At 39.5% G+C, this 13,633-nt stretch overlaps 1 protein-coding gene across 1 annotated transcript in view; it reads left to right on the top strand.

Annotated features, from left to right (window-relative positions):
* iars1 (isoleucyl-tRNA synthetase 1) overlaps positions 1-13,633 on the top strand; it is a 67,585-nt gene that overhangs the window by 7,511 nt on the left and 46,441 nt on the right. Inside the window, exons 7-12 of the mRNA XM_027165409.2 lie at positions 100-247; positions 5,541-5,628; positions 8,777-8,837; positions 11,026-11,121; positions 12,034-12,156; positions 13,029-13,120. Coding sequence (XP_027021210.2) covers positions 100-247; positions 5,541-5,628; positions 8,777-8,837; positions 11,026-11,121; positions 12,034-12,156; positions 13,029-13,120 — 608 coding nt within the window. The remainder of the gene's footprint in view (positions 1-99; positions 248-5,540; positions 5,629-8,776; positions 8,838-11,025; positions 11,122-12,033; positions 12,157-13,028; positions 13,121-13,633) is intronic.

The following is a 13,633-nucleotide window of genomic DNA, read 5'->3' as shown; positions in this document are numbered from 1 at the left end:
AAACATCTCAATGGTATTTCAAATGACATACCAAAACTGACAATGTCATTTCTGTTCTTTCTTATTTATTTTTTTTTCTTTCCCTTTTCTTTTTAACAGGATGTTCAGGATCCATCCGTCATCGTGAACTTTCCTTTGTTGGAGGACGAGAGCGTGTGCCTGATTGCTTGGACCACCACGCCATGGACTCTGCCCAGTAACCTGGCACTGTGTGTAAACCCCGAGTTCATCTATGTCAAGGTTAAAGGTCAGTGTCCGTCGTCAGCAACAAATGCAACACATTCACCTTGAAATAATACTCAATAGACTGGTATTAAGCCCGGACCAGAAACCGACATAAATCCATACATAATGTGGCACTGATTATAACATTCATAGAGGAGGATTAAAGCTGAGTGAATGATGAAGCCACCAGAAAAAACTGTGCTGAGGTTTAACACAGAAATGACCTGTTATTGTGACCTGATCTAGTCTTGCTGTTCTGCTGTTGCTTATTTACAGTGTGTGTGTGTGTGTGTGTGTGCGTGTGCGTGTGCGTGTGCGTGTGCGTGCGCGTGCGCGTGCGCGTGTGTGTGTGTGTGTGTGAGAAATTAATCTTTTGAGATTAATTTATTCATTAAATAATTTAAAGTTGTATTTAAGGGAAATGTAAAACTAAAGCGAGTCTTGTAATTAGCATCAAAGGTGCCTTCAATCTAATTATTCAGTCTGCCTATTTTAAGGTGAAAAGTAGTCACTCTTTGTTTGGTATCATGGTGTACACCACACTGAACATGGCCCACAGAAAGCTAAGAATATAAGCCCATCTCCAAGCTGCTTGATGTTCCTGTGACTACAGTTGCACATATTATTCAGAGGTTTAAGGTTCATGGGACTGTAGCTAACCTCCATTGCCTCAAGAGGAAAACTGATTACAAACTAAAGAGACAGATCATATGAATGATGTCCAAAGAGCCAAGAACAACATCCAAAGAGATTAGAGGTGAAATCCAAGGTCAAGGTACATCAGTGTCAGATAACACCTTCCATCGCTGTTTGAGCACAAATTGACCTAATGGATGACAACCGAGGATGACTCCACTGTTAAGCAAATCATGAAGAATGGAGTTAGCAAAAAAGCATATTGACAATCCACAAAGCTTCTGGGAGAATGTCCTTTGGACAGATGATACAAAACTGCAGCATTTCGGGAAGGCACATCGGCTCTAGGTTCACCTACTATGAAACATGGAGGAGGCTCGGTTATGTTCAGGGGCTGCTTTGCTGCATCTGGCACAAGATGTCTTGAATCTCAAGACTATCAAGGCATTCTGGAGCGAAATGTTCTGCCTAGTGTCAGGAAGCTTGGTCTCAGTTGTAGGTCATAGGTCCTCCAACAGGATAATGCAGATAAAACATGCAGATGAAAACACCCAAGAAAGGCTAAGAGCAAAGCATTGGACTGTTCTGAAGTGGCCGCCTATGAGCACTGATCTAAATCTTATTGAACAACTGTGGAAAGAGCTGCAACGTGCAGTCCTGAGAAGGCACACTTTTAAACCTGAGATGGCTGGAGCAGTTTGCTCAGGAGGAGTGGGACAAAATACATGTAGACAGGTGCAGAAGTCTTATTGAGTTACAGAAATTGCTCGATTTCAGTGATTGCCTCAAGGTTGTGCAACAGAAGTCATTAAGTCATTATTGTCCAGGCCAGTTACATTAGTTCATCTTTTTACATTGTTCTGTTGAAACACAATTCAAAAGCAATGTCTGATTTTCATTAGTGAATTTTCAGGCAATTATTATTTATTAGTTTCAAGTTATTTCAGTGACATTGTGGGCTTTTCTTTCTTTAATGGATGGGTACCAACAATTTTGTCCATGTGTGTATTATTGGTTCTTTGCTATAGTTAAATGCAAGGTGCCATTTTGTACATTGGGATGAAGTTCACTTTGGGATATAGGAGGCCAAAACACCTGAACTGGCTACGTGGAAGAAAACTATTGAAAAGTCTGGATGGAGAAAGAGACAGAGAAACACTCAGTTCCACTCAGTTTTGATTCCTAAACAGTAATAGATTAGTTATGTCTGAGACTGTCATTAGTCACCATCGCTGAACAGCTCATGCTCGATACACACTGTTCTGCCATCGTATTGTACGTGCTGAGATGAGTTCAGCGAGTCAAATCTCTCCGGCGCTGATTGCGATGTTATAAAAAGACAACGTCTATGAGAACTTCAGCTGAAGTCCTTAGCGTTCCTTGGCAAAGATTTGGGTCGAATGGATTCTCAAATCAGGTCACATCCAAAAAAAAAAAAAAAATAAATTTCTTCACATGTAAAAATAGTCCCTGTTCTGCTTTTTTAGTCATCACTTCTTTGCTCCCACATTAAATGCTTGACCTACTTTGCGAGGGCGAGCGGTGGAACATGTGGCTGTCAGCAGGAGGCGCTGTTACCCTGAGCCACACAGTCGAGCTGTGCTGCATCAGAGCGATGCTCAGAATACTAATGCACATACAGGGCTTCATGTTCCTCCTAGAGTCCTGCATGCCTGACAGTACTCATTTATTTCTTTTTTTTTCCTTCCTTTTTTCTTTTTTTTTCTTCTCTCCTCCCTCCACAGTGTACTAGAAAGAGAATCAGTATGGCATAGATACTGATTCATTTCCAGCTTTGGGATAACGTTTTTGTGCAAGTCAATTTTCTGATGTATAATCACCAAAAATAGATTAGCGCCATCTATTATCACTACCCGTATAGAAATCTAGGAATGGAAGTGAAAGCTGCGTGTGTAGTGTGTTTATGGAATTAAATCGAGAGTATTTTGTTAACCACAAGAATGCTCCATACTTTGATCAATGCTATCAGTCAGGTCAGGCCTGCGCAGTCGTCCCTAACCTACTGCCATCTTTTATTGATGTACTTTCTCTCTCTCTCTCTCTCTCGCACTCTCCTTCCTCACATTTCCTCCAGTTCTTCTATTTATTCCTAGCTGATCATGTGCTTGTGCCTTTACAAGCTGCTGCAATTCCTATTTTAGTTTTTTTTTGCAGTAGACCTTGGTCACACCTGGTGTGTCTCATATGTCTCATATGAATGCTACACAGAATGGCTGCATCCTAAATTCTGCTCTTGTGGCAATGCAATAGAGCAGTGATACTCACACGGCAGAGGCTGATCCTGCTACAGATCTTCAGCAGTATGGCCAGTTTTCAAACAATTATATAATATGGATGTCTTCAGGCGTCTTTCTCAGAGTTGGGATTATATTGAAATACAGTGACAGCTGGGATAGAGGGATAGTGAATAAACCGCATAAGGAACTCACAGGTATCAAAGCATTACGGTCCCATCATATGTCATATACAGACATAGAAAGACACACAAACACATACTGATTGAAACATAGATAAGCAGCGCTATTCCATGCTTCAGTTTTTTTCCCTCTCTCAAATCAAGTGCGTTTGTAATCATTCCACTTCTCTTCTGAATAACAATCACATTATACAGAAAAGCTGTGCTTGCTATTAGCCAGCCCTTTCCTTTAAGCCACATAAATTTACAGTTCTGTTGTCCTTCATGTTGCTGATTTGATCGGAAAAAACATTGAAAAATGAATCCTCAAGGAAACAGTTCACTTCATTTGTATTTATTACATCCGCTGTTGTAGATCAGTTACCGGAAGTGTCTGTGAAATAACTAACAAAATAAAATTAGTCCATTAGAGAGAGAGAGTCTGCTTTTCTGAGTGAAATCTAAACTTTACCCTTCACTTTATACAGCATGCAGGTGATGTGCTGGATGGATCTATAGTCTGGGATAGAAAGAAATCAGCCCCAGCACTTTGTGTGTGTTTTGAAGAAAAAAAAATCACTACAAATGGAACCAGTGTTGGTTTATTTGTTTCTGAAAAACAATATGTGGACAACCAGATTTAGAAAAATCCTGCATGTAGTTTACCTACAAATATTCTCTTTAATATTATTGTTTATACTAAACTTGATTTAAATAAGTTATTAGATCAGTGCATGTAGTATTAATGTAACTACTAATTGTATAAATATAGTATTAAATTTAGCCAGTTAACTTTTTTTTTCAGTGAAGTGGAGGAGGGTTTAGCCACTATAAACCATTTATACCAGCAAGCTGTGATGTATCATGAGGGGTTTGGGTTCATCCCCTGTAGAATCTCTTGTGAACAACCTGAAATGATTTGAAGTGTAAACCTGTATATTGTTGAAGCTAAGGATGACAAGAAGCTCAGGACTGAATGGCATCTGTGCTGTTGGTTATAGCGGTGGAGTCTTGCTCCTAGAGATCTCTGCAAAGTGTGAAGGAGCATTCTTGCTTACACTGGTCCATTCAAGAACTTCCTGTTTGCCTAAAACTCTGTTCAGGGAGTTTGTTTTTTTTATTGTATTAATATGCACAGAAAACAAACAAGGAAAATAAGCACTAGTTTAAGTGTTTCAGGAAGAGGTAGGTCTTCACGTGGTTTGAAGACAGCCAGTGACTCAGCCTCGGTCGGATATCATGGGGAAGTTCATTCCACCACCTCTGTGCCAAAACAGAATAGGGTCTTGCTGTATACTTTTTAACTCTGTATACCTCTTACCCTGTGAGATGGTGGGACCAGTCGAGCAGTGCTAGTAGCTCTGAGGAAGCGAGGTGAAGTGCGAGGAGTGATAAGAGCTTTTTTGTGATAAGAACTGGTGCATTTTTGGCTTTGTAGGCATGCATCAGTGCTTTGAAGCTACTGGAAGCGTTGGGGTGGTGTGTGAGAACTTGGACAGGTTGAAAACAAGTCATGCAGCTGCATTTTGGATCATTTGCAGAGGACCAATTGCGTTTATAGGTAGACCTGCCAGCATTGAGTTGTAGTAGTCCAGCCTTGAAAGGACAGGAGATTGAACAAGCACCTGAGCAGCCTGTGTTGATAAAAATGTCCGAATCCTTCAGATGTTGTAGAGAATAAACCGACATGAATGTGTCACATTAGCAACATGTGTGGAAAAGGACAGTTGATTGTCGAAGGTTACCCCGAGGTTGCGAAGTGGAGATCAGATCATTGTGTTGGTCTGGATTCAACACTTTGGATTCTGTTCATAAGTCATTTGGGATCATGTAGCACTAATCTGATTTCCAAAATAGAGAAGAATATTTTGCTTTCCACCCAAAGAGCAGGACTTTTATGTTCTTTTGGATGGTTGCGACAATAATTCCAATGACTTTTCATCATGTGCAGTACTATGACCGTATTAACACATCTTATTACTCAGAAGGAACACTGATTGATGGAAACTGTAATTAGATAGTTAGAACTGAGATTAGTTGCTGTAGCATTTTCTGAAGTGTCTTTCAGTAATAATCATTGGAATTCTAGAAATGTCTTCTCTCTCGTCTTTTTAGCCCATCTTTCTTTGGTATTGCATTTCAGCTCTGATTTCTGACTTTCTCCTTTTTTTATTTAGCATTATGATTATTTAGCCTGTGTTTGTTTGACTGTTCACTAACCTTGCATTGCCTTCTACTGATTCTCCTCTTGTTTTCCTTCTAGACAATGCCACTGATAAAGTGTACATCATGATGGAGGCCAGGCTCTCGGCGCTGTTTAAATCGGAGAGTGAATACACCATCCTGGAAAAGTAAGAGTCCGAGTCTTATGGCAATAAAGGCACAATACTGGTGTTAGCACTGGGGGGACAAAAAGGCTTGTTGAATTGACTTGATCTGAACATGTACATTAGTTCCACACAATTTGATTTGAGGCCCTAACCCTAGATTTGAGCATTTTTTTTCAAAACCTTGAATAACATCATACAACGAACTCTGATGCTCGTGAGGTTTTACAGCATAACTAAGCAAGCTCATTCATTGTTTAATCTAATCATTAAGAAATTGTTTACATTTAGAATAGTATAAGCAATCAAATCATGTTTTGCAGTGAAACATATTTGATGTAAACTATACCTTTCACAATCTTTTGTCAGTGTTCATACAATGTTGTTAAAAATGCTATTTCTCAGAGAGTATGGCTAGAAACAAATAGTCCAGAATAATGTAGTTCACCTGTGCATATTTATATGGGAATTTAACGGTAATCTGAGTTGAAATAATCTGATTTACACTGCAACCACCTATCAAGGTAAAATCTAGGAAACCTCTCAGGAAGATGGTGTTTGGGAGCCTTAGGTGTAAACTGAAGCTGATGCATTACAGGGAAAAAACAGGGATAATGAGCCAATAATGAAAGACTTTTGAGGCAACTGATTCTCAGTAAAGAGGAGGAAAAGATGAGGAAATTCCTGAAGTCGGTGAAATGGTAGAAAAATATTTAGACGTTTGAGAAGATTAGCAAAACTGTTAGCCATTTGTACTGTATGTGTTTCTTGTTCAGATCAATCCTGTGCCTTGCAGTTTCACCAAGCAGATTTCTCCAAAAACAATTTAAAAAAAAAAAAGTCTACAGCACAATCAAGCAGCTTTGGTTGCAAAGGTCCTGGAGGGTATGATTTATATATATACCAGTGAATTACATTAAAATGCATCTGGATTGTTACAAAGACAAAGACTTCATACTGTCTCGGTATTTTGTGACATAATAATTTCTTAATTTCTAAAATAACATTAAATAAAATAGCATCCAGCAAAAAAAAAGCCTGTTTTTATATATTTTTATTCATTAAATCAGGTGAGACTGAAAAGCCTACCGATTGAGTCTATTGACGTTTAGCCATGCCAACTATAGGACTACATGCTGTACCCGAAAATGTTTTTGTGTCGCAAAGTATTTAAAAAGCTGCAGCATAAAAAAGCAAGCATTTTTCAATCTAAATACTCCAGTGCAGGATCCTGGGTATTTTATGAACAACATTCTGTAATAGATTTTGGCGTATGTGGGATTTGTTTGTATTTCATTCTGTGTAGCGAGAGCTGCATGGCAAACATGAAGGCCCGCATCCCGATAAAATGGTGTTTGAAATCTATGCATGATTTCTCTGTGGTGTATAATTTTCTAGCTTGCCAGCCTTTCATCTTAAAATGAATCCAAAGTGAAATTATCTTCGATTTAATCCCCTCTGGCAATGAACCAGGGACAAATCAAGTCCTTTTCAGATCGTGTCTTATCTCTTTGACAGGCGTCTGACCGAATTTTGCTTTCACAGCACGTACAGTAGGATCAGCCCTACAGGCTTTTTCACACCAGATCGCCTCGCACTAATGAAAACCTGCTCCTGTTTGCTCTGAATTTCTCTTGCTCAAAAAATATCTTAGCAAAACACGTGACCTTTAATAGGAAAAGATAAGTCACACACAAATGGGCTGCTAACATCACTGTCTCAAATTTGACCATTCTTAAAATTTGATAAATTATTTGATAAAAGTATGAAATAAAAAAAAGTGTATTAGCAGCACTCTGAGCTAGAACATAAATTCAACTGGTTTCAGTTCATCGTCGAGAGCAAAAGGGACGGAACAAATCAAAGCTCCACCTGCTATCTGTTGCATTGGGTTGCTGTGTTTAATCCGTCTTGTTGGTGATCATTTAAGAACAAAATCCAAACACTAAGTTTAAAAAAAAAGGTGCAGTTTTCCCAAAAAAGGTATTCATTTGTGCATCAGAATTGATTCGCCTATCATTTTGTTCCAGATTCATCTATTTCTAAAAAGTACTATAAGGCCTGAAATACTGTAGTTGTGATTTTTCCTGTTGCAAAATGTGTAGTTAATGCTAATTACTCAATTCAAGTATGATTTAATATTGTGTTTGAGTCTTAATTAACAATATGTTAGCTCTGAGCACTGGGGCATTAATCTTAGTTTTAATGGATATGTATTCTACCCTCCAAAAGTATTAGAATGGTTAAGACATTTATTATTATTATTTAGCTATTTACTGGTGGTTGTTTTTTTTTTTTTTTTTTTAGATCAAAGGATAAATGAGACTATATAATCAGAATTTTAGCTTTCATTTCCTTAGTTTTGTTAAACAACTTCATAAATACGGTGGCATTCGCTCAAAACAACCAAATCTTTTCCAGTAGTCATAATTATTGGAACATGCCGTTGACATGGGTTTCTTGTTATTAGCATTAAATGTGTGCACTTGAGATCTGCTGAAATAACCACACATTCTTCTTTTGTGATGCTTTTCCTAGATTATATGCAGCTTCTTTCATTCGTTTGGTTTTTGGGATGTGAGGAGTTCCCTCAAGAGCTGTAAGGCTGCTCAATTGGGTTAAGGTCTGGTGAACAAATTGGCCAGTCTGAAACCACCTAAGATTTACTCCTGACATTTTGGGAACGGTGTACTGTATATACTACATATACTATTCTCACCTCGATGGATAACTGGCTATGGGGTATGGGGATGATGTAGCTGATTTGGATTACACATTCCAGCTCAAGTAACATGCTACTGCAGTGAAGGTGGCAGCTCAGATACTTGGACTAACAATATCTAGAATAAAATAGAACAACAAATTTTAAATGTAGAGTTTAGCCAAAAAAAAAGGAAGTATACCATATCCTTAATGTAGCTGATCACACAAGAGCCACATTATGCTTTATTAATTTTGTCCTGTACTTTGGCCTTGTTGCGCTCTTTAACATTGTACTTGTATAACTAGTACACAAATAAGTTTCTCATCAAAACAATGAATATACTTTTACCCCCCAATTTATGGTGCTGCAATTTATTCCATTGTTTTGTAGTAAAGTCTACATTATAATCGTGCAGTCACTGAGCTCCAGGCTTGCACACAATTAAAAGCTCTCGTTGGTCTTTTTCAGGTTTCCTGGCAAGACTCTGAAGGGAAAACAATACAAACCTCTTTTTGAATACTTCATCAAGGTGAGCTTGAGTAGAATGTTAGTGTTTGGAGACCTGCTGCAGAATCGTACAGTTAAATGCATGTGTATGTAATCTACATCTTAGTAGTTAAGTATTCTGTTAATATTATACTACATTAGTACACTTATTACTGAGGTGGTTTGAGCATAGTGTTAAGTTGTTGGAATGCTAATCAGAATGAATCGATTTACATGTTTAAATCAAATAAATATATTTAAAAAAAATTAATGAATAAGAAAATATAAGAAAAATACATTTTGGAGAGAATTGCTTGGATTCCTTTTTGTGCATATTGAAACCTTCAAAACTGAATCGTATAGTGATGTATGAGGCAGTGTTTCAATATACACTGCTGTCATGCAGCCATCTGTCCCCTCCTTGTTTTTGCCTCTGTCACATTTCACACTACATGCATGCAATACGGAGCTGTTCGCTTAGCAGCTTGTAAACACGGTCTGAGGTATAGATATACGAACCTGGTGCTTGCCTCCTCTCACCCTCTTCATCCTGGCTGAATGTGTTTCTTGTACATTACAAGCAGTGTTCAGTCTGTGCTTTGACTGAAGGATGTAGACTGTATTTGACTCCCAGAGCTACTGTGCAGCGGTGATGAATTTAACCTTCCATGTTCAGCTGCAAGATTTAGACTGTTCCTTTGTGATTGAATGTAGCTCTCAGGAGCTGTTGATGGTGCTACACAACCCACAAATGTTCTTTCCCACAATGCCAGTTGCTCTGCCACAGAGCACAGATCTTTTTTTGGATGTGTTTAAAGGGAGATTTGGGTTCCTGCCTTAACTCCCTGCTGAACGCAGACACACTGATGGCACAGTGGTGAGGACGCATTGGCCATATGCCAATTCTGTGGCTTGCATTCAAGCTATTTTTCCAGTCTACAGAAAATGATCCCACAGCTGACTGTCACCCAGTCGAAGATATCGGCAAGTCTCCGCTTGGTTTATACAGGTTGTCATGTGTGGTTAGGACAATCTGCTCTCCTGGGTGTTTTCAAAGCAAAGCACTTTTCAGGCCTGCCCCTGGTTAGGAGAACACTGGTTTCAGCTGGTATCCAGCTCTGCTTCACACACTCTTGTGAAGCAGAGTGAAGGTCCCAACAACTACATTTTAGCTGTAACATTTACCCTTTGCTGTAGCAACATGGGAGCCGCATCAGAGCTACTTTTTGTGCCTTTTTTTATTAAGATAAGTCAGCAGTCTGACAAATAAATTGACTAGGGAGGAAAGATAATTGACTGTATTTTTATCTAAAAGATAATTGACATGTGAAAGATGTCTCGCAGTTACATTGATTTTGAACACCGTTTTTTCCAGGGTGAGACTGCCTTAAGAAGTCAGGAAAATTTACAATTCAGTCAGTAGAAACCAAGCAGGTGGACTTGTGGTCCCTTGGTTCCTGGCATGGATGTCTGTGGCATCCTCAGGATTCAAATTCACAATCTCTTCAAGTGCAAATGCTTTTCTGTTGTTCCACTCCGGAGCCACGCCGGTCTTTAGTCTCATACTTTTGTCTCCCTCTTTTCCTCCCTCTTTTGCCCCATGCTTTTCCTCCCTCTTTTGCCCCATGCTTTGATTAGCACCTTTGCCTCTCGCTTTGCCTTGCACATTTCCACAATCTTTTGCCTTGCTTTTTTGCCACATGCTTTTCTTTGCTCTTTTGCCTCGTTCTTTCACCTTGCACTTTTGCCTCACTCTCTTCCATGCTCTTTTGCCTCACTCTTTTGCCTCACTCTTCTCCATGATCTTTTGCCTCACTCTTTTGCCTCACTCTTGTCCGTGATCTTTTGCTTTCCTTTTTTCTGCACTCTTTTCCTGGCTCTTTTGCTCATTATTTTGCAATTGAATTTTCCCTAGCTAGTTACAAAAAATGGCAAAAAAAAAATGCACTGTCTCTTCCACCAACATACACTTTTTTTTTCCTCCTCCATTTGCCCAAGATGTTCTTGCTAACAGCTGAGTGTGTGAATGATGCCAAGTTAATTCTTGACAGTGTTTATAATTTGTCCCAGATTTTAAGTTAGCGGCAGTAAATGGCAGCTAACAGTTGGCATGTATAGTCTACCCCTATCTCTGTTCCTTGCTCACTTCCAGATGTCGCACATATATTAAAGTCAACCACTTTATGCACAGCATCTTCTTTGTTCTCTCTCTTTTTTCTTCCTCCCTCCAGTGTAAAGAGAACGGAGCCTTTTCCGTCGTGCTGGATAACTACGTCCGTGAGGAGGAGGGTACAGGAGTGGTTCATCAGGCGCCCTATTTTGGAGCTGTAAGTTTGTGTCTCTAAGGCACAATTAGCCAGTTTGAATGTCTATGATGTGCTGTGTGCAGCTTGTTTCAATATGTTACTGTAGAGAGGGATTTACAATGTGCACTGGAAGGATTTAGCGATTGAGGGAGCCCTTAAAACACCCAAATTTCCTTATCAGTTCTATTTCTGAATGAACATCCAACTTTAGCCCTTCACCATGTAAACACAAATACACCTGTATAACAAGTTACATCGTTTGAATTGCATTTGTTCACTTGGACAACTGCTCAGACCAACTCCTCTGGAGCTAATCATGTTAATGATGCGAATTAGCTGGAGGTTATAGCTTAAAATCTCATGAGAGCTCATTAGAAGCGAAAAAAATGACAATACGCTTGACCATTCTCGAAAATTTGTATGAGCCGAGACATGCGATTAAAGTTATATCAATTGTCCTTTAAGCAGCCGACTGGTCGAGCGACTGGAATCACAGGTCAGGCTGAAATGCTAACAACATTATAGCAATGAGGCTTGGTGCTTGTGAAACATCACTCTGAATAAGATCGTTTAAATGTTATTGAACTCTTCCCGACTAGACACTGAAAACTGACTCATTTTGGCTTGCTGAACATTTCCAGCCTAACACTCCGCTCCAGTGCAGGAAGCTAATGTAGTAACCAGCAGATTAGAGATCAGACCGCACTAACGTTCTAATCTGGAGGGAAAATGGCTGCCCACATACTGTAGCAGTCTGCATTTAGAAGTCCAGAACAATGGAGAAAATTGCTTTGTGGGTTTGAAACATATGGCAAAGACGCATCGTGAATCACTTTCTGTGGGAAATGATTTTATTTACTACCCTGTTCAACGTAAAAAAAAAAACACTACTTACTCGCGTATAAATATCAACACTGGCCTCTCTTTGTATAGGATGATTACCGTGTGTGTATGGAGTATAATATCATCCAGAGAGACTCTGCACCCATCTGCCCCGTGGATTCGTCAGGCTACTTCACCCCGGAGGTCACACACTTCACTGGCCAGTATGTGAAGGTGCGTGTCTTTGGAAACTTGTATGTTTCTGTATATTTGTCACTTTTGCCAAGAGAAACATTTTTAGTTCTATAATTCTGTTAAATAGAATACAGTATATACTTGATATACATTTTAAAGATGGCTTCTAGTGTGCTTCATTGTTGGCTGTTGCCTGCACACGTTTTCATCAGCTCCTGTCACTCTGCTCTGATATGTGCATTCACACACACACACACACACACACACACACACACACACACACACACGCACACACACACACACAAATAGACAGCTGCTGCAACCTGCAGGAGTGTCTAAAATGGCTCAATACTTTCTATTGGAAAGCTGAACTATAAAATTTATTACACAGAAATCTCGTGAAAACAATAACGAGTGGTTGATTGACACGTGTAAAGAAATCCAGACCTATTTCATTTGACAGGGTTTGCTGTGCGTGTCTACACCGTCATACCACACACTTTCAGAACATGAAACCAGTAATTAAAAGTTTAACAAAGATTTGTTTTTGTACGCATTATTTTGTACAGCCAGGCTCCTGATTTGTCTCTGAAGGGAATGTGAGATCCAATGGAGCACCTAATTAAAATGAAATCCTACCATGGCTATTAAATACTGCTTTCAGAGATGGACTGTGTAGAACTCGTGACAGTTTCTAGATCACTGCATGCATTACGTGTGACATGGAAGACGGAATTTATTCTGAAATATCTGAAAGTAATAGAAATTTCTGTTTTTTAGTGAGAAACTGTGAGAGAGTGAGAGATTTTAATTTTATATTTTAAGGTTTACCTCAGCCTTCAACTCGAAAGCTTTTTCTTTTTGTTTTCTGCATTGATCACGATTAAACGTTTCTTCTTTGCCCCTTCCAGGATGCAGACAAAAACATCATCAAGTGGTTGAAAGAGAAGGGACGACTGGTCAACGCAAGCACTTTTAAACACAACTACCCTTTCTGCTGGAGGTGAGTGTGGGGGAAAATCATCTACACGTTATTAGTGTCACCTATACATCTACACACAGAACTGTTCATGCAGTTATCTGCACAGTGTTTACAGTCATGAAGATACAGAGGAAGAGCTACACATACTGCAAACTTTAAACAGAATGGAGAAAAGTGTGATCTCTGTCAAGTCAAAAAGCCTTTATTGGCATTTCATATACTGTAGCTCATTGCTCCAGGAAAGTGATGTGACATATTGCTAAGTATGGTGACCAGTACTCAGAATTTGTTCTCTAGATTTAACCCATCCAAAGTGCACACACACAGCAGTGAACACACACACCGTGAACACACACCCGGAGCAGTGGGCAGCCATTTATGCTGCGGCGCCCAGGGAGCAGTTGGGGGGTTCGGTGCCTTGCTCAAGGGCACCTCAGTCGTGGCCGGCCCGAGAATCGAACCCACAACCTTAGGGTTAGGAGACAGACTCTCTAACCATTAGGCCAAGACTTCCCCCTGGTGCTACATAAAGAC

This window comes from Tachysurus fulvidraco, chromosome 2, assembly GCF_022655615.1.
Source record: "Tachysurus fulvidraco isolate hzauxx_2018 chromosome 2, HZAU_PFXX_2.0, whole genome shotgun sequence".
Taxonomy (NCBI): Eukaryota; Metazoa; Chordata; class Actinopteri; order Siluriformes; family Bagridae; genus Tachysurus; species Tachysurus fulvidraco.
The sequence above is the reverse complement of the archived record's forward strand: the minus strand, read 5'-3'. Positions and strand labels throughout refer to the sequence as shown.